Source organism: Lithobates pipiens, unplaced genomic scaffold (genome assembly GCF_037356315.1).
Source record: "Lithobates pipiens isolate NorthernLeopardFrog02 unplaced genomic scaffold, aLitPip1_a1.2 Scaffold_3, whole genome shotgun sequence".
Taxonomy (NCBI): Eukaryota; Metazoa; Chordata; class Amphibia; order Anura; family Ranidae; genus Lithobates; species Lithobates pipiens.
The window spans coordinates 85,330,518-85,351,822 of NW_027507790.1; the positions used below are offsets into that span (position 1 = coordinate 85,330,518).

General features: G+C 42.8%; 1 protein-coding gene across 3 annotated transcripts in view; it reads left to right on the forward strand.

The window, feature by feature from the left end:
• The first annotated feature begins 231 nt into the window (after positions 1-231).
• Positions 232-21,305, forward strand: part of ATP2A2 (ATPase sarcoplasmic/endoplasmic reticulum Ca2+ transporting 2) — a 76,470-nt gene continuing 55,396 nt past the window's right edge. For 2 of the 3 annotated variants that reach the window (XR_013263880.1, XM_077461991.1), the window contains exons 1-5: positions 233-829; positions 3,312-3,329; positions 3,416-3,498; positions 8,618-8,722; positions 12,672-12,810. Coding sequence is in view for 2 of the 3 variants with exons in the window: in XM_077461991.1 (XP_077318117.1) it covers positions 712-829; positions 3,312-3,329; positions 3,416-3,498; positions 8,618-8,722; positions 12,672-12,810 (463 nt within the window). In the remaining variant the exon portion in view is untranslated. Of the gene's footprint in view, positions 830-3,311; positions 3,330-3,415; positions 3,499-8,617; positions 8,723-12,671; positions 12,811-21,305 lie in introns of all 3 variants that reach the window. The other variant, XM_077461992.1, reaches the window with a different exon arrangement.

Genomic DNA, 21,305 nt, shown 5'->3' on the forward strand with positions numbered 1-21,305 from the left:
TCCCAGCAGCCGGCGTGTCACGACCATGCAGCACAAGAAGAAAGCTCAGGCAATGCAGCGACAAGCAGCTCTCACAAACCCCGCCCCTCCAGCCTCAGCTGAGCGTAGGCCGAGCTCCCCCACTGGGACATTTCGAGCTACGTCATCGTGATCCTGGATCCTGCCGGGGAAAATAGGCGTGGCCCGGTGACGCTCCTTGCCACCAATCAGAGTCGTCCACATGCAGCGACCGTGAGCCTGGGGCAGCCTCGGAATAAAATGCTATAGCGGCTGTGTCCTGCTGCCACACTAGAAGCAGGAGCTGCGCAGGAGGAGACGGCCAGGTGTGCGACACGGCACAGACACAAGAAAGCGAGGCCCGGAGACAACGCTTCCTACGAGGAACCCCCTGACCGGGCGCTGTGCCGTCTCTTATCTCCCTATATATATATATATATATATTTGTGTGGTGGAGCCAGCCTTGGCCAGTCCCGGGCGCTGAGGTGCGTCCAGTCCCGGCAGAGTAGAACGGTGTGGAACGGCCCGGCCTCGCCAGCTGTGAGGAATTCGGGGTGGTAGGAGAAGGTTCTATCGGAGGAGGCGCCATCCTCTATCCAGAGACCGTAGCGGTGAGGGGCTCCTCGTATGGACAGTGAGCTGTGAGGAGGACACGGCCCGGGCCTATTGTGTGGACTGATCACCAAGGAGGAGGAGGGGAGCCAGGAGCCGGCCATGGAGAACGCACACACCAAGACGGTGGAGGAGGTTCTGGCCCATTTCAACGTGAATGAGAGCACAGGGCTGGGCCTGGAGCAGGTCAAGAAGCAGAAGGAGAGATGGGGCCCCAATGGTACGTCAGCTCAGGGGCCCCTCCATCACCTGATACGAGGGGGGAGGGGGATGATCAGGGTGTGATGGGCTCTGATCGGTTGCTGCCGCCAATGGATCTCCCCATTCATGTTACAATCTCCTCTCTCTGATCATCCACACATGGACCGGGATCAGAATGATCTATAGAGATTGTAAAGTGTATGGAGAAGGTTAGAAGGCTGGAGCAGCTGTGCATAGCGACCAATCTGCTTCTACCTTTCATTATTTTTTCATTTTTTTTTTTTTTTTAAGCTTAACTGGAAAGCCGGAAGTTAGAAGCTGATTGGCTGCCAAGCACAGCTGATCCAGTTTTGATGAGTCCCCTCACCCTGGGTGTTTGGATTTTTAGGTGGTTACTCCATCTACCTACCCAGGTTGCCAACTGTCAGTAAATATATAGGGGCAGCTTATAAAAGCAATCAATTTTATATCCCTCCATCAATGGTCGTAACAGATATGCAGTCTGCATGTCCCTAATGGCCCTAACACACGATCCGAATGTCGTATGACCGTTTTCGGTTAATAGTCGCGTATAGAAATTGAATAGCTAAATAAAGTCACAAAAATTCTCGTACGATAGAAAAAAAATCGGATGTGATGTCATGTGTTTGTAATGTATTTGTATTGAATTTTCAGACAACTATACTAACCAAAAACCGTATGATCTGGAATCGTACGAGGAAATTTTTTTTGTGAATGCCCGATCGGATGAACGGTCCTGATCGGCTGTTGAAAGTAGTGCACACAATCCAAAAATCTTACGATCTTTCCTCGGGCGACCATTTTCGTACAATATTCGGATCGTGTGTACGGGCCATAAGACTTGTATGGACAGATGTGAAAGTCACAGATTTTACAAGCTGCCCATGAATTTACTGACTGTTGGCAGCCTTGGTACCTACCTGTAGGAAAATGTAGGCCTCATGCACACCGCAGTTAACAAAAAAAAAAAAAAACCTTGTAAGTGCATTATTTATTTTTTATTTTTTTGTTACTGATCTGAACACAGTCGCATTGTTTTCAATAGAAACAGTCACACAGGTGCATAAAACGTGTACTGCGTTCAGATCCGTAACCAAAAATCTCGACTTGCGTATTGGAGATAAAAATCGGGATACGTTCATGCAAGTATTTACTGATCTTTTACATGCATAATAATAAGATCTGTTACATTTTTACAGCCATGTGAATGTAGCTAGGTTGTTTGTGTGTGTGATGGAGCAGCCAGGGCTGAATTACTGATGATTAAATCATCTTCTACCACCAGCTACAGGGAGAGATGGGGACAAAAGGCAAATTCAGCCACTCATCATTACCAAAGATTTGTACACGCCAGCGGTGCTAATCAGCAGCTGTTTGTGGTGTTGCCAGGCGACTGATTAAAAGATCACACAACTTTATTTGTATACTAGGGATCAGATGTTGTGTTTTATCCTTTGTGTGAGAGGGGGCCCGGGCTGCTCCAGGACACTGACGTGGTGCACCGGCTTCTCTGTGGGGGGAAACGCATCAAAAGAGATAATGTCAGCACTTCCTGTAAGGGCCTATCCCGGCATCTCAATGGGAGCCTAGTATCACATCAGCAGAAGATGGCTGCCTGGATGGAACCTCGTGTGTGAGAGAGATCGAGTACCAGAACCGGTTTCACCACTTCCCTGACATCTGCCGATTGCTGATCTTGGCTTTAATCCCTGTGCCTTTTCTTAAGAGTTGCACAACATCCTGTCTTCTCTTATGTAGGCGGTGAATGTAGAATTGGCAGACCCGGGTGAATAAGCGTATATACTTGTTGGCGAACATGCCAAATAAAGATAATAATTTTTCAGTACAGATTTTTGTTGGTCACTGTTGGAGGGATAACCTATTTTTCGTGTGTGTTGTATACTGTAGCCAAAAGCTGTGGTATGCCTGCAGGTTTCTAACATTGTTATTTTTTAGGATTCCTTTTGTGTACGTTTTCATTGAGGTTGTCATTGTTTGTTTTTAAATAGTGTGTGTGTGTGTATATATATACACACACTGTGTGTGTGTGTGTGTGTGTGTGTGTGTGTGTGTATATATATATATATATATATATATATATATATATATATATATATATATATATATATATATATATATATATATATATATATATATATATATATAATTATTCTAAAAAATGTTTTTTTATAAAGCTACTGCAGGTACCAACAAAAAAATATGAAGCTTTTAAAGGTACACTAAGACCTTGTTTGACCTAACTATATAGTACCGTGAGTTTAGAAACCTACTAGGTTAGTAATGAGATATTTCTATTACTAGCTGAGGACATATAGTTGTAGCCTGGAAAAAAGCAGGCAAGTAGACATACCTGGTGAAGATCACCTGGGACTTTGCTCATTTACATAATTGACCTAATATTTTTTTAACTTATTTTTATTTTATTTTTCCCTGTGCTCCTTGAACCATTTCGGGAACAGAGCTACCTGCAGAGGAAGGTAGGTGTTTATTTCTCAGCTATGTTTTATTTGTGCTTCTGTGTTGTCCTTAAGTCATGGTGACAAGTGTTTATCTTTCTCCATAGGGAAAACATTATGGGAGTTGGTGATTGAACAGTTTGAAGATTTATTAGTTAGAATATTGCTACTCGCTGCCTGTATATCGTTTGTAAGTATATTGAGAAAATAAAATCTTGGCATCTTGTATTGTTGGATGTGCACTGATGAGATAAAAAGTGGCAACACTAGAATTGAAAAGCTAAATCTTTCCAGAATGTTCTAGAAATGCTGTGTGGTGTTCGTTCTTTACTTTTTTTTTTTTTTTTTCCCCCTCCTCTTCTGGGAATGTTTGATCAGTGAGTGTTCTAGGCTGAATTACACTTGGTGGCAGAGTGGATGATTTGTTGACTTTTTTTTTTTATGTATTCCTTTTGAGCCAAAACAGAATTACTACTAGAATGTGTACTCCTATAATTCCTTTTCCATGTATGCTTGTACTACAAATGAACAGAGAGGTTGTTTTAATGAATGATCAAGAGATAAGTATAGCAGGTACAGGAAGTGTTTTTTGTTTTCATTGGAAAGCTTTTTTAGGAGCCCTGGGCTTTTTGGGCTCATGCACGCCAACATTGTGCAGTAATCTTAGATTGCTGTGTAATAATATAGGCTTGTGCCAGATTATACAGTGTCTTGTATTCCGAATATTGGCTAAATTCAGAGTTTTATAAGGATCTGTTCAATTGAGTAGGAATAATCTTGCTCATCAAGAACCCTCCTTCACCTACCAGGCCATGTGTTGTGAAGCAGTATATAGTGGCATGGATATATCAGCACAGATGAATTGTAGTTGGTGAAACACCTTCCGGTTCAGTAGGTCCCCATGTAGTACCAATGCTAGTCTCCCTGTGTCAGTTTGATTGTAAGTGTCCTGTACACAGTGAGATTTACTATAGATTTTACCAAAACTATCACAAAGAGAAATATCCTGTGTTAAATTTGTCATAAACCAATTAAAAATTTAATGTATAAGTAATCCCAATCAAAAAGACAGTCTGTATCCCACATAGTAATACAAAATAGCATGTATGAAGAGAAATAAATAGTCCCGTAATTCATAAAGTTACCAAAACCATGAAAAATCGGTCCCATTGCTGGGGTAAAAAGGTGCTTTACTTGTGCACCAAAACATCAAAAAATCTTCTGCTTCAAGTGATCACCAAGATGTTCTCCACAAAGAGGGATCTTGGAATTCCTCTTAGTGGCGTACATTGGTGATCACTTAAAGCACAAGATTTTTTATGTGTTTGGCGCACAAGTAGAGCACCTTGTTTTTCCCACCACCTTCATTGTGACTGAATTTACACTGTTTTATGAACTTAATGAATTAGGGAATATTTTATTTATCTTCATGTATCAAGAATGATTGGTTTTAAGGGCTTCAGTACAAAAACCTGTTGATTCCTCCCCCCCCCCCCCCCCCCCACTAAGCAGGCAGATGATAGTTCCGTATCCACTCACTGTGCATACCCAGACCTGTCGGAGCCCTACTCTCCTCTATGGGAAGATTGGATGAAAAAGGACTGCCTGCTTTCCCCATTTTTGTCTGATCCACCAGATGGATGGAAAATAGGGTCTCCATCTGTCTGGATTTCAGACAGGATCGGATAGCAGTGGGTGTAAGTGGACATGGCGCCACTGACATCTACCTATCCATAGGGGTGAATGGGTGCTCCAATCTGGTCCACCTGAAAAACTGATGGGTGGACCTGATCGGAAAGTCTGTTTGAAAAGGGGCCTTACTAAAACTGGAGGGGGCAATATCTGGTGTAGCTGTGCATGGTAGCTAATTGGCTTCTAACTTCAGCTTTCAATTAAGCCTTGACACCTAAATCTTAGAAGCTGATTGGTTCCCCTATGTAGAGCTGCACCAGATTTTTCACTCTCTAGTTTTAGTAAATCCCAGTGTCTATTTATTTTTATTTTTTTACAGGGATCTATGCACGATGCAAACATTAGTTACAATCTGTGATGCAAGGGCAGTTTGCTGCCATTTGTTACGAAACTTGGGATAAATGCCTAGTTACAACCATTTTTAATAGTGCAAGTTTGCTTAACTACACAAAGAGAGACCTAGCATGTTTTTGAGTATGGATCAATCTTGGTTTACCTACTAAGTTTAGGTTCACACTATTGCAGGTTTTGCGTGCCGCATTTGCGTGGGTACACCAGCCCATTGTTTGACGCTGTACATGTAGGGAACTTCCCCACGATACACAAGGATAGCGGCATGATTGACACGTTTTACGGAAAAAAAATTGCTTAATCGTCTATAATAGCGTTTTTTTTTTTTTTCTTGTAAAATGTCAACCATGCTGCTGTCCTTCTGTATCGTGAGAGTGTGTGATGTTTGTTGATTTTACACAATAAAGCTGTTTCTCAAGTCTGGAGTGTGTTCACCCTTTTTTGTGAATATTGCCTGTCACGCCCATACCAAGTACTGGACCAGCACCTTGTTCTTCAGAGAGGCGATTGTCTCACCTGGAGCGGTGTTGCTCTCTCATTACTGCCAGAATTATAGGCACCCCCACGCATCTGCTAAGTTGTAGCCTATTTTGGCCGCAGGTACTTGTGCGTTTTACATGTGCTTTGGCACTTGCAATGGTGTGTACCTAGGCTAAGAATACATTTTTGTTATGGTAACCATTTAATCCTACTTGTACAGTTTTGTAAACTGAGGTTACCATACTTTGAAGGAAAACAAATGTTCTAATCCTGTCCTATGTTTTAAAAGGTACACTTCGGGATGCTTACCCACAGCTTTTTGCAGCTGGGCTTCTGTTCTCTGACTTCTAGAAGCAGTGCTAGTCACCAGACATAAAACATCTCTTCAGGGTCACAGACCATAATCTGTTTACACCCCAAGCTTGCACTTCTACAAGGCCATTGCAGTCTCCAGTGCTAGATGTGAGCATTGGATATGCAGGTTTACACCTGTTTTTTGAATACTTTCCTGTAAACCATTTATAAATTTTATGTCTACTTTCATAAAACTGGTTTAATTTTCTCAGTTAAATCCAACCTGCTATAGTTTAGGTTGCTACACACTTCCTTTTTAAAGGAGCACAAGCGACTGTGTCTAAATGTGTGAGGGTTATTTTTAATTTTTTTGTATGGCCAAAGCTTGCTTGCACTCCTGTGACCCACAGTCAGCAGTCAGTGGACTAAAACTCACTGTCAGCTGACGTCACAGAGCTGCTTCAGTCACTTGATGTATCTCAACAATAATGTCTAGATCCTCCTAAATGCCTGACCAGCAGCTGGCCCAGCCTCTAAATGACCCACTGAGAGCCTGAGCCAGCCGCTCCAGTGAGAATTGGAAGAACAGAGCAGAGAGCTGGTGACTGATGGAAACCATTCTAGGCTTTAAAGTGGGGTACCCCTAAAAAAAAAAAAAAAAAAAAAAAAAAAAAATGAAAAGGCGGCAGCTACAAATACTGCAGCTGTTGACTTTTAATAATCGGACACTTACCTGTCCCAGGGTTCAGCGATGCGGGGGAACAAAGCACCCCCTTGTTCCCCCCTCCGCTCGCGGCGCCGTTATTCATACTGTGGGCACCCAGCTGTGGCTTCACAGCCGGGAACACACACTGCGCATGCGGTGCAGGGCGCCGTGATATGCTGCACAGTCATCTGGGACATGTGACAGGTCCCAGATGACTGTGCGGTGCGAAGGGAAGTGAAGTCACCAGCCCGGGCAAGGAAGAAGGCAGACTACGAGGGACCCCCAAGCAACAGATATTTAGAGGTGAGTAAAACAATGTTTTTTTTTTTTGGGTGGCAACACCACTTTAAGTGAGTCTAAGAAATCAGCGGTCACATGGTCGTTCAGTTCTCAGGCTTATAGCCAGCAAGGGAGAGCCAATGCTGCAGCCCTGTAGATTAGTATGTGTGCTTTGTTTTTGTTTTTTTTGTTTTTTTTCACGTGCCACATTTTTGCTTTAAAAGGATATTAAAGTCATCGTGTTTTTGTTTTTTATTATTATTTATTTATTTTTATTGCTGGACCGCAATTGCACATTGCATGACTCCACTGTGACTGCAGCGCTGTTTATCTCAGTGGGCAAGTTTGAAAGGTGTGCCACTTGCCAGTGCAGCTCAGCTGTCTGGTGTGTGTGTGTGTGTGTTTGTTTTTTTTTTTTTCCTTGCATCTCTCTAGCGGTGGCGGTGCGTCCATAAGGGCACATGGGCGCCACACCCTCTATGACCAATGAATAGATTCATGCATCGCTGCCACCCCCCATTCGGGCGCCTGACCCCTTTTCGGGAGTCCGAATTACAGTAGCGGGGTTTACTTTTTTGAAGCGCCTGATTAGAGCCATTGGTGCTCGCAGTTCACCCAGCTATGGTAGAAAAGCAAATGAATATTCTCTTTTCTAACACTGAACTGCCTCTGTTACCTGTCACCTGATTGGCTGAAATTACAGGTGCTGCGATTGGATGCCTGTCAGGTAATTTATTACCTTGCATGTTTGTTCTGAATCTACATTTTGTTCCTTCTATAACTAAATGGTTCTTGTCAGATGGCTTTAGCTATGTTGATCATGTAACCTGCTGTGGACTGTTATACAGTATATGTAAACTTAAAAAAAAAAAAAAAAAAAAAAAAAAATCCATGGCCTGATATGCATTAGAATGTTCTACCGTGTCCAACTCCAGCAAAAAGTGTTTTTTGTGGATAGCAGGGAAGGGTTAGAGCCTCCTGTCATGTTTTGATTGCTCTGCATGAAAGGGCCCGGAAGTGATGAAGAAATCGAACTAGGACAATGACTGCAAAAAAATCTATTTATATTTAGCTTGGTGGGAGTGACAACGCTCTAGCCCTATGCACAATGGTGTTTTAACTTTTTTTTGTGTCAAATTTCAAAGGCTGTGACAGGTTGAAATGTGCTGCAATTTGATGCACAGGGGATAAATATCCAGTATACATGAAGCCACCTCCACTCTATTTAAAAATGTTTTTAAAAAAATTGACTGGACTCCACGAATGTGTGCATGTGGCAAATGCTACAATGAAGTGTGTGTGTGTGTGTGTGTGTGTGTGTGTGTGTGTTTTTCTTCTGCTTGTTAGAAGGTCTGAAAATCGAATGCAAAATAAAATGGGCACTAACAGTATCATAAATATCCCACAGTTTAAACTATGTCAACAAATTTTAATGTCTTAAAAGCTAGCAAAGACCATGCCTGCTGCATTCTCAATTTGTGCTAATGTTTTTCTGTCTTTATTTCAGGTGTTGGCATGGTTTGAGGAAGGTGAAGAAACCATCACAGCCTTTGTAGAACCTTTTGTAATTTTACTTATTTTAGTAGCAAACGCCATTGTGGGAGTGTGGCAGGTAAGAAAATATTTGTTAAAAATAAAAAACTTTGTTTTTGCATCCTGTTAGCTTTTGAAAAATTAGTAATTAATATTGGATTCCAGGCCTAAACAAGGCACTCAACCGAAAAAAATAAATAAAAATAAATCGGTGAAGCTAAGTGAGATCTCCTCTGCCAAAAATACACTTGCCTACCTGTTCCCAATCCCCTGAATAATGTACACTGAGCTGCACAAAATATCTACACATCTAAACTTTTTTTTGAAGGTTTCAAATGTGGAACCTTATTGTTGAATTGTTTTTGGTGCAAAGTTTTCGAGTTTCAAGGCAAGCATCCTGATGCTTGCTTTAAGATGAATGTGTGACTTTCTTGGACAAGCATGCAGAATGGGAATGAAGATTTTGGTGGTTGAATCCTTGTCCTAGTTCAGTGACTTTAAGTCAGTGGTCATCAACCCTGTCCTCAGGGCCCACTAAGGCTGGATTCACACCTATACATTGTTAGGGCTTTTTGCAGATTTGCACAACAGAACGTGTTCCATATGAAACCATGTTAAATGGACTGTAGTACAAATAAGCAAAAAGCACTAAAAATGCATAGGTGTGAGTCCAGCCTGACAGGCCAGGTTTGCAAGATAACTGAAATGCATCACAGGTGTTATCTTGCAAACCTGGCCTGTCAGGCTGGATTCACACCTATGCATTTTTAGTGCTTTTTGCATATTTGTACTACAGTCCATTTAACATGGTTTCATATGGAACATGTTCTGTTATGCAAATCTGCAAAAAGCGCTAAAAATGCATAGGTTTGAGTCCAGCCTGACAGGCCAGGTTTGCAAGATAACTGAAATGCATCACAGGTGTTATCATTTGCTGCTCAGTGAAATCAGTATTCTAGTCTGCATCTCCCCAAGGTAACGCATAAACCTGGAAAGGTAATGCATGAAGCTGGCCTGTTAATGGGCCCTGAGGACAGGGTTGATGACCACTTATTGTAACACAAATGGAACGGAAACCTTGTGGCTTGAAAATCTAAAATTACAGCAGTAGTAGCTTCCATTTCTCTTAAATATAGTTTTAAGGTATAAAGCTAACATAATCAAGCACATGTAATGGCTGTAAAGGATTATCAGTTCAGAAGTCAGAACGTTTTTCAGTGTAGTGCTTACAATGACAGCTACTTTCTGTTGATCTTACATTTTCCATCAAATGATGTAACTTCCTCATACTAAAGTGTTTTGCAATCGGCCATGTTATAAAACCGTATTTTTTTTTTTCCTGTCTCTAATGGTGCCGCCCCCCCAAATAAACATACAGTATATTGTAATAAAGTGTACTTATTGCATGTTAACCCCCCTTTCCCCAGATGAAGGTTTGTCAAAAAAAGATTAACAGTAGTCTGTATTTTCAAGTCTAGCAGCCATTCACTATTGTGGTTAGCTATGTCACACTGCATAAACAATTTCAAGCGAGAATCTGCTGGAATAATTTTGTGTTTGAGTGGAAAATACAACATTATTTATGATTATCCTACTGTATTTGGCTCAGAGTGACAAAGTTTTACATGATTGGTCACATAGTCTTGGCACAATGTAAATTAAAATGATGCTTTTAAGTCCACAAATGTGTATGACTATCATTACAGATAACAACATTCAGGTACCTTTTTTTTTTTTTTTTTTTTTTTTTTTTTTACTTGTCTTTATATTGGTCTCTAGGGAGTACCCTGGGTCCTAAACTCAGGCTAAATGCATAATCTTGACTTTCATCTAAGTTGAGATGTTAAACCACTTTAATGCTTGCCCCATCACCAAACCATTTCTACTCTTCCCCCCCCTTGCTTCCAAACCTCTCTGTTCAAAGAAACACAGTACTTCCAGGAATTGGGCAGCTTCTGACTCGGTCTTCTTCCTCTCATGTAATGCACTGGTGCTTCACACTTGGCCATTCAGGTACCCAGCTTGCTGTCACATAGGACAGGGTCCTCTAGCCCTGTATACGCTGAAACTTGCAGCTTATACAGGAATTCCTCTTTTCACTTTTGGTGGCTAAACAGATCAGTAGAAGAGCAAAGGAAAGGTACATGTGTGCAGATAGTCGGGCAAGGTATTAAAGTAAAATTGCATATACAAAGCACTGGACTCACTTTAGATCCTGCCACCTGTCATTGGTTGCCAGTGGCGAGCCCATTTGACTGTTGACTGACAGATGGTGGGGCTAAGGCCCAATAGCAGTGGATCTTAAAAGAGAAGTTGAGAATTAATTCATTAAAAAAAAAAGTTCACCTAGATCAATGCAGCAATGGTCCCCCTGCCCCCTCTAAGACCAAGAATTGAGCACTCAAAGACCACTGATTGCTCAGTTCTTGGTCTTCACTGAGCAGAGAATCGGTGACTGTCAGTCACTGGCTCTCTGCTCTGCCCCTCCAGCACTTGCAGTGCAGGGGGCAGGAGCAGCTGGCTCCAGGGTCTCAGCAGCTAGCTGTGGATCCCAACATTAAAGTTAGGGTCTCTCCGGGGTCTGGACTGCCTGGGAAACGCCCGCTGTGAACTGAATATGCGTCACAGGAGTGCAGAACGAAGGTCTTCATCTTCGTTCTGAAGCCTGAACCTTTTTTTACCTAAATGCATTCCCTGCATTAAGGTAAAAAATATTTAGGTAGTAGAATTGCAAGAATTAGGATGGGGCACTTAAGAGGATCAAGAAACACTGGCAAGGGACCCAAGAAGAGGATATTCTGAGCTGCTCTGTGAAATTCCATTGCACAGAGAAGAGGAGTATGAACCTGTTTATTTAAAAAAAAAAAAAAAAGACTTTGGAACCTCCCAAGGCACAAAGGAGTGTGTAAGGGGGAGGTTGCTATAAATTAGCAGTTGGCTTGCCATCTAAGAGCAGACCTCTGCACAATGCCTTCTTCCTTTTGCCTATGAGGAGAGTGAGTGTGTTCCTTTCCTCCAATCGGCTTTCTTTTCTGTATGCCAATAATCCACTCCCAGTGCTAACCAAGAAGAGAAACTTTAACACAAAGAGCACTTTCTAAAAGATATATACAGATGAAGACAGCAGATATACATCCAAAACTTTTTATATAGAGAGATTTGTTTCATCTTTAGAATGGTCTTGTGTAAAATATGCTCGGTCTATTTGCATACATTTTCAGCAGTGTTGAAAACTGGGAACGTTCTGCATGTCCAATCTTTGTAGTAATACAATGGGGGGGGGGGGGGGGTTAACAAGTATTTGATCCCTTGCTGATTTTGTATGTTTGGCCACTGACATAGAAATGATCAGTCTATAATTTTAATGGTAGGTTTATTTTAACAGTGAGACAGAATAACAAAATCCAGAAAAACTCATTTCAAAAGTTATAAATCGATTTGCATTTTATTGAGTGAAATAAGTATTTGATCCCTCTATCAATCAGCAAGGTTTCTGGCTCCCAGGTGTTTTCTATACAGGTAACAAGCTGAGATTAGGAGCATTGAAACCTTAATGAATTGGAGAGGATCTGCAAAGAGTGGGACAAAATCCCTCCTGAGATGTGTGCAGGACTAGTGGCCAATCACAAGAAACCTCTGACGTCTGTGATTGCCAACAAGGGTTTCGACACCAAGTCTTGTTTTGCAAAGGGGTCAAATTCTTATTTTGCTCTAAACTTTGAAATGCGGTTTTCTGGATTTTATTTATTTTTATTTTTTGTCTCTCACTGCTAAAATAAACCTACCATTAAAATTTTATAGACTGATCATTTCTTTGTCAGGTGGCAAATGTACAAAATTCCCCCCCCCCACCCCCCACCCCCACATACATGCACTGAAAATGATGTGATGTTTATGGCCTCCCTTGAATATCCCCTTAATCTTAGTTGACCCCCGACTGGTTTATACACTTTGGGCAGAGCATGTTCTCTTTAACATAATAGTAAGATGCCCACCGTTGGATTTCATGTAAAAATATCTTCTTTCAGGAAAGAAATGCTGAAAATGCAATTGAAGCACTCAAGGAGTATGAGCCTGAAATGGGTAAAGTGTATCGACAGGACCGAAAAAGTGTCCAGAGGATTAAAGCCAGAGATCTTGTTCCTGGGGACATTGTTGAAGTTGCAGGTGAGGTTTCACTTTGGTAAAGGGAGGAATTGCACCTAAAAGGGGGCTTGTTAGTAAGAGCTTCTCAAGTAACAAACCAAATGGCATAATTACGCTGCAGTTTGTTTTTTGAAAACTTTTTTTTTTTGTTAGCTGAATTGCATGTTTTCCTGTATATTACTTCATCTTCAATGCTTCTATTTAGAACTGACTGTTTTGGTGCTCTGATCCCTATGTACACTTTGAATTTGGTAAATTTATTGCTTGAAGCTAAGCATTCTGCATGCCTGAAGCTTTAATATGTCTATAAATGTCAGATTGCTTTTAAGAGCAGACGTTGCTACGATTTATTTAATGTCTGCCACACTCACGTTAAGTTGCTGATGTATGTGGAGTGTATTGCTAATACCTTTTATGCTTAGTATTGTATGGACTTTGCCATAGAATTTGTGGAGAGATGTCCATGTAGGGAAATGGAGCACCTCACACAGGGATGCATATCTTGAAATGAAATTCTAGGCCGTATGCCAATGACATTTGTATGTCGAAACCTGTTTGCCTTCTGTGACAGTGGTGAAAATGACTGACGGTCATAGATTTGTTTTATGATGATCACAAGAAAGCTCTTTGGGTGTCGCATGTGTGTGGGGTTTTTTTTTTGGGGGGAATATATATATATATATATATATATATATATATGGTCATATTAAGTAATTTACTGTAGTTCTGAACACATGGCTAATGTTAGTGGTGCAGGACTTAAAAAAAATAAAAATAAAAAAAAACGCTATTCTGTAACACTAGCCTTTTTATAAGAAGGTTGCTTTAAGGACCGATTACTTAGAAAAAATGTATAATGTTTGGGGATTCTAACGCCATGGAGAATAAAATGGCGGTCATTGCAATACTTTGTCAAACCGTAGTTGCGCAGCGGTCTTACAAGTGCCCTTTTTTTTGGGGGGGGATTGACTTTTTTGAATAATAAAAAAAAAAAAAAATAAGACAACAGTAAAGTTAGCCCAATTTTTTTTATATTGTGAAAGCTAAATTTACGCTGAGTAAATTGATACCCAACATGCACGTTGCGCATAAAATTGCGCCCGCTCGTGGAATGGCGTCAAACTTTTACCCTTAATCTCCATAGGTGACGTTTAAAAAAAAAAAATCTACCAGTTGCATGTTTTGAGTTAGAGAAGGTCTAGGGCTAGAATTATTGCTCTCGCTCGAACAATCGCACCAATATCTCACATGTGGTTTGAACACCGTTTTCATATGCAGCGCTACTCATGTATGCATTCGCTTCTGCGCCTGAGCTCGTCGGGATGGAAAATTGTAATTATTAATATTATTTTTATGTTTTTTATTTCTCGTGTGCTTGGTAGTTTCCTGATTCTGCCAGTGCTACTGTGTAGCCTTTTATCTTCTCTACCAGGCTTGCCCTTGTTCCTGAATTTGCAGCAAAATTGTCTGCCACATCTAATTTAGCCCCCCCCACCGCCCCCATCCCATATTAATGACGTCCTTACGCCAGCGGTATGGCTCCCTGGGCATTGTTAGCTCGAGAATGGTTCTTTGTATGCAGGATATGTCCACCTGCTGCAGAGGACCAGTTTTTAATGTTTGGGTGCAGATTTTTAAAGCTGAATTTCTAAATATACAAAAAAATGCTGTGCGCATTTTTATGCTGATTTTTGGTGTCATTTGTGTATTAATGCAGATGTGTACCGTTACCCGGCATGCAATGACTACTGCATCTGGCCTATGTGCAGGGATTTCCGCTCATTGGTTTGCCACTGATACTTTTTGTGCCCGCCCCCTGTGGTAGGACTTGCCAGGTCCCTGTCCCAACTCTACTGTATGCACAGGATATATGCAGCACAGTCATGATTTCACTGCTACTTTTTACAAAGAAATATCTGGGGTTTCAAAGGAAATTGTTGCACACAAAGTGGCTATAGAGGAATATATTTTAAATTTTGCTGCCTGTAATTTATCTTTAAAGTAAAACTAAAGGCACAACTTTTTTCCATTTTGGCTATAGTAAGGGCTTGTTTACACCTGCTTTGCTCTCTAAAGAGTGATCAACGTTCAGGTCACTTTTCAGAAAATATGACAGCTAGTGAGGTGTCTATTTTAACCCCCTGATTACCATATCACAGGGCTCGACAAAGCCCAGGCGCCAGGTCGCCAATGCGACCAGAAATCGCAACCTGGCGCCTAAGCTGCCACCAGCCCACTCACTATTGATGTCCCAGACCTGCAGCAGCATTAACACTGACTGCCGTCCTCCTCCCTCCTCCACACTCAGCGGCGCCATGCTAAGTAGGTGAAACTGACAACCAACGGAGAGAGGAGGATCTGTCAGATTTCGGGGTGGGCGGGACCCATCAGCTTTCAAACACCAGCCAATGGTATCTGGGCGGGCTGCTACGTTTATGTGGCCCTGCCCCTTTTCTTAAGCAGTCCAATAGTTGGCTGGTGTTTGATAGCTGCTGAGTCCCGCCCACCGGCCGGGCCGCGCCCACCCCGACACCAGGCTCAAATCTGACAGATCAGCCTCTCTGTTACTTGTCAGTTTCACACCCTGGCTGGGTCCCACCCATTCCGACATTAAGCTCAATTCTGACAGCTCCTCTGTTACATTTCAGTAACAGAGTGCTCCGTGTGAAACCTGCCACCGCCAATCGGTGCCACCTGCCAGTGTCAGTAGTGTCACCTGCAGGTTCCAACCAGTGTCACCTGCCAATGCCAACCAGTGTCACCTGCCAGTGCCATCTGGCAGTTCCACGTGCCACCTGTTGCCAGCCTTACTCTTTCTGGTCAGCCCATAACCCTGATGTAACAGCGTTTCATTGGAGTTATTGACTGGGTGCTCCATTGTGAGTTAGGGATAGGGGATGAAAATGAGTGACCTTACCCCGGGAGATGACAATCCATACCACTTTAAGAGAAAAAAAAACCTGGCTCCTAACTTTTTTTAACTGGCTCCTAAATTCAAAGCAAATTTGTCAACCCCTGCCATATCGCCATGTATGCTGTGTGCAGTTGCAGGACTGTTGCTGTGCAAACCCATTCAGTACTGCCCAATGAACATGATGGGAGTACAATTCCTGGCACAGGCATGAAGCAAAGCATCACAGCCACGGTATGTATACAGCCCCAACTGCTGGGTAGTAGTTTAAGGGTGGTTAAAAATGTCTCAACGCAGGGTTTTACCACCCTCAGTCGCAAGTGTAAACAAGCCATAGGGGAGGGATCCTAGCCCCTGTCAAGTGTGTTTGTGTGTGTGTTTGTGTGTTTGTGTGTGTTTGTGTGTGTGTTTGTGTGTGTTTGTGTGTGTGTGTGTGTGTGTGTTTGTGTGTGTTTGTGTGTTTGTTTGTCTTTTAAAATTGGGAAAATTTGTTTTTGTGCATCCATGCTAATGTCCCTAAGGTATTTATTTTACAAAAATGTAGCTAGACAGGTTTTGGTGGGGAGACTAAAAGGAACCAAAAAGGCCTACTAAATCAGTGTGAAGTACAGTAAAACCTAAATCGAAAAGGGTTTATTCCATATTGTGGTATAGTTGTTGGACCCATGCAAATTTTATTCTTCTTTTGGCAGCTGTGTACCCAGAACCTCTGTTCTGTAGCACAGGTGGAGCCTAATATTCTACATAAACTTGGACTGAGAAATAAGGCTACAATTGCTGACCTTTCCTTTTTAAAGAGGAGCTCCAGGCTCCTTCTGAAAAAAACTAAGTCAGCAGCTACTAATATTGTAGCTGCTGACTTTTAATATAAGGACAATTGCATGTTCAGGGGTCCTGCAATGTTCCCACGCAAGCAGATTCTTCAATCTGCTTTAGGTGCAGGAGCCAGCATCTGTCGTAAGGGAAACCGTAAGTAAAGCCTTGCAACTATGCTTCCTTCTGCCTATGTGGGAGTCGTGCTGCACCTTGCGATTAGTCCCATAGTCTTCTGGGACCTGTGGCTTTTAATATAGGGACACTTTCCTGTCCTGGGATCCAGCAATGTCCCCACCCAAGCTGATTCTTCAAACACCTGGGTGTAGACACCGGCATCTCTCTAGTAAGGGAAACGTGGTGTGAAGCTTTCTAGCTTCACAGCCTGTTTCCTACTGCGCAAGTTGCACTGTGCTTTGTGAAAGGATCTGTAGTCTTTTGGGAACTGTAACGTGTCGCAGAAGACTGCTGGAGTGGGGCGAATTTCTAACTCGCTGTGGAAATCTGAGCCAGAAGTGGAGCTGGTACCTATCAAAACTAGGTAGGTTATACCAGGGGTTGACAAATTTGCTTTGAATTTAGGAGCCAGTTAAAAGAGTTAGGAGCCATTTTTTTTTTCAGCTCCCGGGGTAAGGCCACTCATTTTTACCCCCTATCCCTAACTCACGATGGAGCACCCAGTCAATAACTCCATTGAAACGCTGTTACATCAGGGGTATGGGCTGACCAGAAAGAGTAAGGCTGGCAACAGATGGAACTGACTGGCACTGGCAGGTGGCACTGGTTGCCACTGGAAGGCACATGGAACTGCCAGATGGCACTGACAGGTGGCCCTGGTTTGGAAGTGGCAGGTGGCCCTGGTTTGGAAGTGGCAGGTGGCCCTGGTTTGGAAGTGGCAGGTGGCCCTGGTTTGGAAGTGGCAGGTGGCCCTGGTTTGGAAGTGGCAGGTGGCACGCATTGGCAGGTGGCACTGGCAGGTGCCACTGGCGGTGGCAGGTGGCACTGGGTGGTGGTTGCAGGTGGTATTGATTGGCGGTGGCACTGGTTGGCACTAGCAGGTGGCACTGATTTGTGGTGGCACTGGCGCTGGCAGATGGCACTGGTTGCCGCTGGCAGATGGCACTGATTGGTGGTGGCACTGGCAGGTGCCATTGGTTGGCACTGGTAAGTGGCACTGGTTGGTAGCAGGTGGCACTGGTTGGTGATGGCAGGTGGTATTTATTGGCAGTGGCACTGGTTGGCACTAGTAGGTGGCACTGATTGCCGGTGGCACTGGCAGGTGGCGCTGGTTGGCGGTGGCAGGTGGCACTGGTTGGTGGTTGCAGGTGGTATTGATTGGAGGTGGCACTGGTTGGCACTAGCAGGTGTCACTGATTGGTGGCAGGTGGCACTGATTGGCAGTGGCACTGGTTGGCACTGTCAGGTTTCACACGGAGCACTCTGTTACTGAAATGTAACAGAGGAGCTGTCAGAATTGAGCTTAATGTCGGAATGGGCGGGACCCTGCCGGGGTGTGAAACTGACAAACAGAGGCGGATATGTCAGATTTCAGCCTGATGTCGGGGTGGGCGGGACTCGGACGGGTTGGGTGGGGCCCGGGCCAGGGTGGGCGGGACTCGGCAGCTATCAAACATCAGTCAACGATTGGGCTGCTTAAGAAAAGGGGCGGGCCACATACACGTAGCGGACCGCCCAGATCCCATTGGATGGTGTTTGATAGCTGCTGGGTCCCGCCCCCTACCCCGGCCGGGTCCTGCCCACCCCGACATCAGGCTGACAGATCCTCCTCTCTCCATTGCTTGTCAGTTTCACACACTCAGCGCGGCGCTGCTGAGTGTGGAGGAGGGAGGACGACGGCAGTCAGTGTTAATGCTGCTGCATGTCTGGGGCATCTATAGTGAGTGGGCTGGTGGCAGCTTAGGCGCCAGGTCGCGATTTCTGGTCGCATTGGCGACCTGGCGCCTGGGGTTTGTCTAGCCCTGGGTTATACTGCTAGTTGACTGCTTGTGTAATCCCTGTTCCTGACATATATACCAAGCATTCAGATTAGGAATTCTTAATTAAAGTGGAATGCTGCTGTATCTGAGCACCACAAGCAGAGAACGCCATTTCAAGTGGAATTAAACCCAAAACCAAAAATGTTTTATATTGCAGCTTATCCTTAGATTTTTTTCCCTTCAGTTTTCACCTGGTTATTAGTAACACCTCTCCTGTATTACAGTGCCCCTACTTTGGATGAATGAGCACAGGGAGCATCTTTGGACAGCAGCACTGTTGGTCTGGGGGAAGAGCAGTGTAGGATCCTAGTACAAACCCATGTGAGCAGGCCCTCCAGGAAACTCTCTCACCTATACTGGACCAATCATCTGCAGCCAATGGGTGTGTATACATGTGGCTGCAGGACAGAAAATGCCTCGACACAGGTGATTGGCCCAGTACAGTGACCGTTTTCCTGGTGGGTTGGGACTAGGATTTAAACACACCCTGTACTCCTCCATAATCACGGGACTCATTTTTTAGGTGGAACAAAACCTTCCTATCCTTTTTACCTCCTGTTTCATTTGTAACTGACATGTTGCGGCACGTGATCAGCTATGACAACGGCCATTTATTGGTTTGTCCGTTTTGTTTGCAAGCGCAAGCAAAAATGACAGTTGTTGTTCCTGGCATGCCAGGAATGTAACTGGTTTTGAAACTGTTAAATTGATTGGTTTAGTTCTGCTTTAAAGAAGACAAAACCTGATTGGGAACTAAAACATGCCACCGCTATATAAAAAGTTATTGAAGAATTTGACAAGTAGAATTTTTGTTGGCTTGTAGGGTATGGCTTTACTTTGATACTGTGCCATAGAGTTCAGCCAAATACGGATTTTTGCAAGTGATTAAGTATCTATTTTACATTATATGCATTGCCTGAGGTAATTGGGCATATTTTGGTAATGGCCTTTGTGTGATTTGTTGATTATTGCTGACATCGTAATGGGTAAAATGTGCCGATGGAATTGGAAAGAATGCAATTTGGATAACCCGCTGAACTCTCATCTTATATCGCTGAGGCCCCGTCTAGTGGGAAAATGCACCACATGTTCATTTTTAATGGTACCTAAATATGGTGCGGTTGCCGTGTAATTGCATTGCGTGAAGCTTGTCACCCAAAAAAGGTGCAGGAGCTTCTTTTGGGCTACAAGCTTCGTGTAATGCAGTTTGCGATTGCCCCGCAATTGTGCAAAATCACAATGTGATTAGGTGCCATTAAAAATAAATGCACATGGTTCGTTTTGCCACTATTGTAATGCGCTTTGGAATTTGTGGGCAGAATTGCAACGATTCTGCTGATGATCCCAAACCATGAGCTCTGAACAGGGCCTGAAGACCATCTTTCCTGTCTTTGGGCACTCTAAGCAAAAACTTTCTTGTGTGGTTATCAAGAGGAAGCTGAGTGTGTGCAGAAAAACATCCTTCATTCAACATTTGGTTCATAAGTCTATTACATGGTTAGGCAGCAGAATTCTGCATGTGTGATTTATAGTGCTAGTGAAGACCAGAGCTGAAAAACACTCAACTATATTAAGCTGTGGAGTCGCTTTCACCCTCCACTGGCTGCTTTAAGCTGTATTGCAAATCTTGAATCGGCAAGTTTACGTTTTTGCTCTCTGCGTTACACAAATGGTGTGTACAGTTTAGTCACATAATAGGCCTTTGTTGCAAGCTTTTCATTTAAATATTTGCTAGAGGGTTTGTGATTTATAGATATGCATGGAGTTGAAGAGAAAACATAGTTACAGTGAGGGAAAAGAGTATTTGCTCCCATGCAGATTTGCCCACTGACAAATGATCAGTCTATAATTTTAATGGTAGGTTTATTTTCTGTTTTCAATATTTTTATTGAGGTTTTCACAAAAGAGAATACAAACTTTATTAGGAACAAGTAGAGTATAAAATCTATATGGATATCCAAATGTGCAAACATGTAGCTACACCTACAGTGTCCGTTCTTTTAAGTATAGATCTTTACTGTCTCTAAAAATTATACTGTAAACAAAGAAAGGAACTACCAATGGGTCAAATTTTGGTGAGGCAGTCCCATCCCTATTAGACTCTACGAAGAAAAATTCCCCCTAAATGGGTGGGATTTTAAATGACCACCAACACCAGACAAAGGTTCACAATGTATACAAAATTTTATTAATAATTACAAAAAATACATAGTACCACCAGAGGGGCAGATAAACTAGAGCATGTCCCAATGGCGTATTGACAGATGGACAATTACATAAACGAAACAAATCCAAAAATTTTTTTTTAAATGATTAAAATACATGTGGGTGATATTAGAAGCGTTTTTTTAATCATTTAAAAAATGTTTTGTTTTTTGTTTTTGATTTTTCGTTTATGTAATTGTCCATCTGTCAATACGTCATTGGGACATGCTCTAGTTTGGATGCCCCTCTGGTGGTACTATGTATTTTTTGTAATTATTAATAAAATTTTGTATACACTGTGAACCTTTGTCTGGTGTTGGTGGTCATTTAAAATCCCACCCATTTAGGGGGAATTTTTTCTTCGTAGACTAAAAATTTTACTAGCTCATCCGTATGAGGTATCCGCAATTCTCGTTTAGAACTTCAGATGTGACCTAAATATAATACATTGCAAGTGACCTTCCGCTTGTGACTTTGTATGTTGTAGATGCACTTATTGTCCACTGTATGTATTAACCAAAGGGGGTGAACATCTGCATATTGAGGATACCACATCCATTGGCTCCCCAAGGTCAGATTTCATTCCGAAG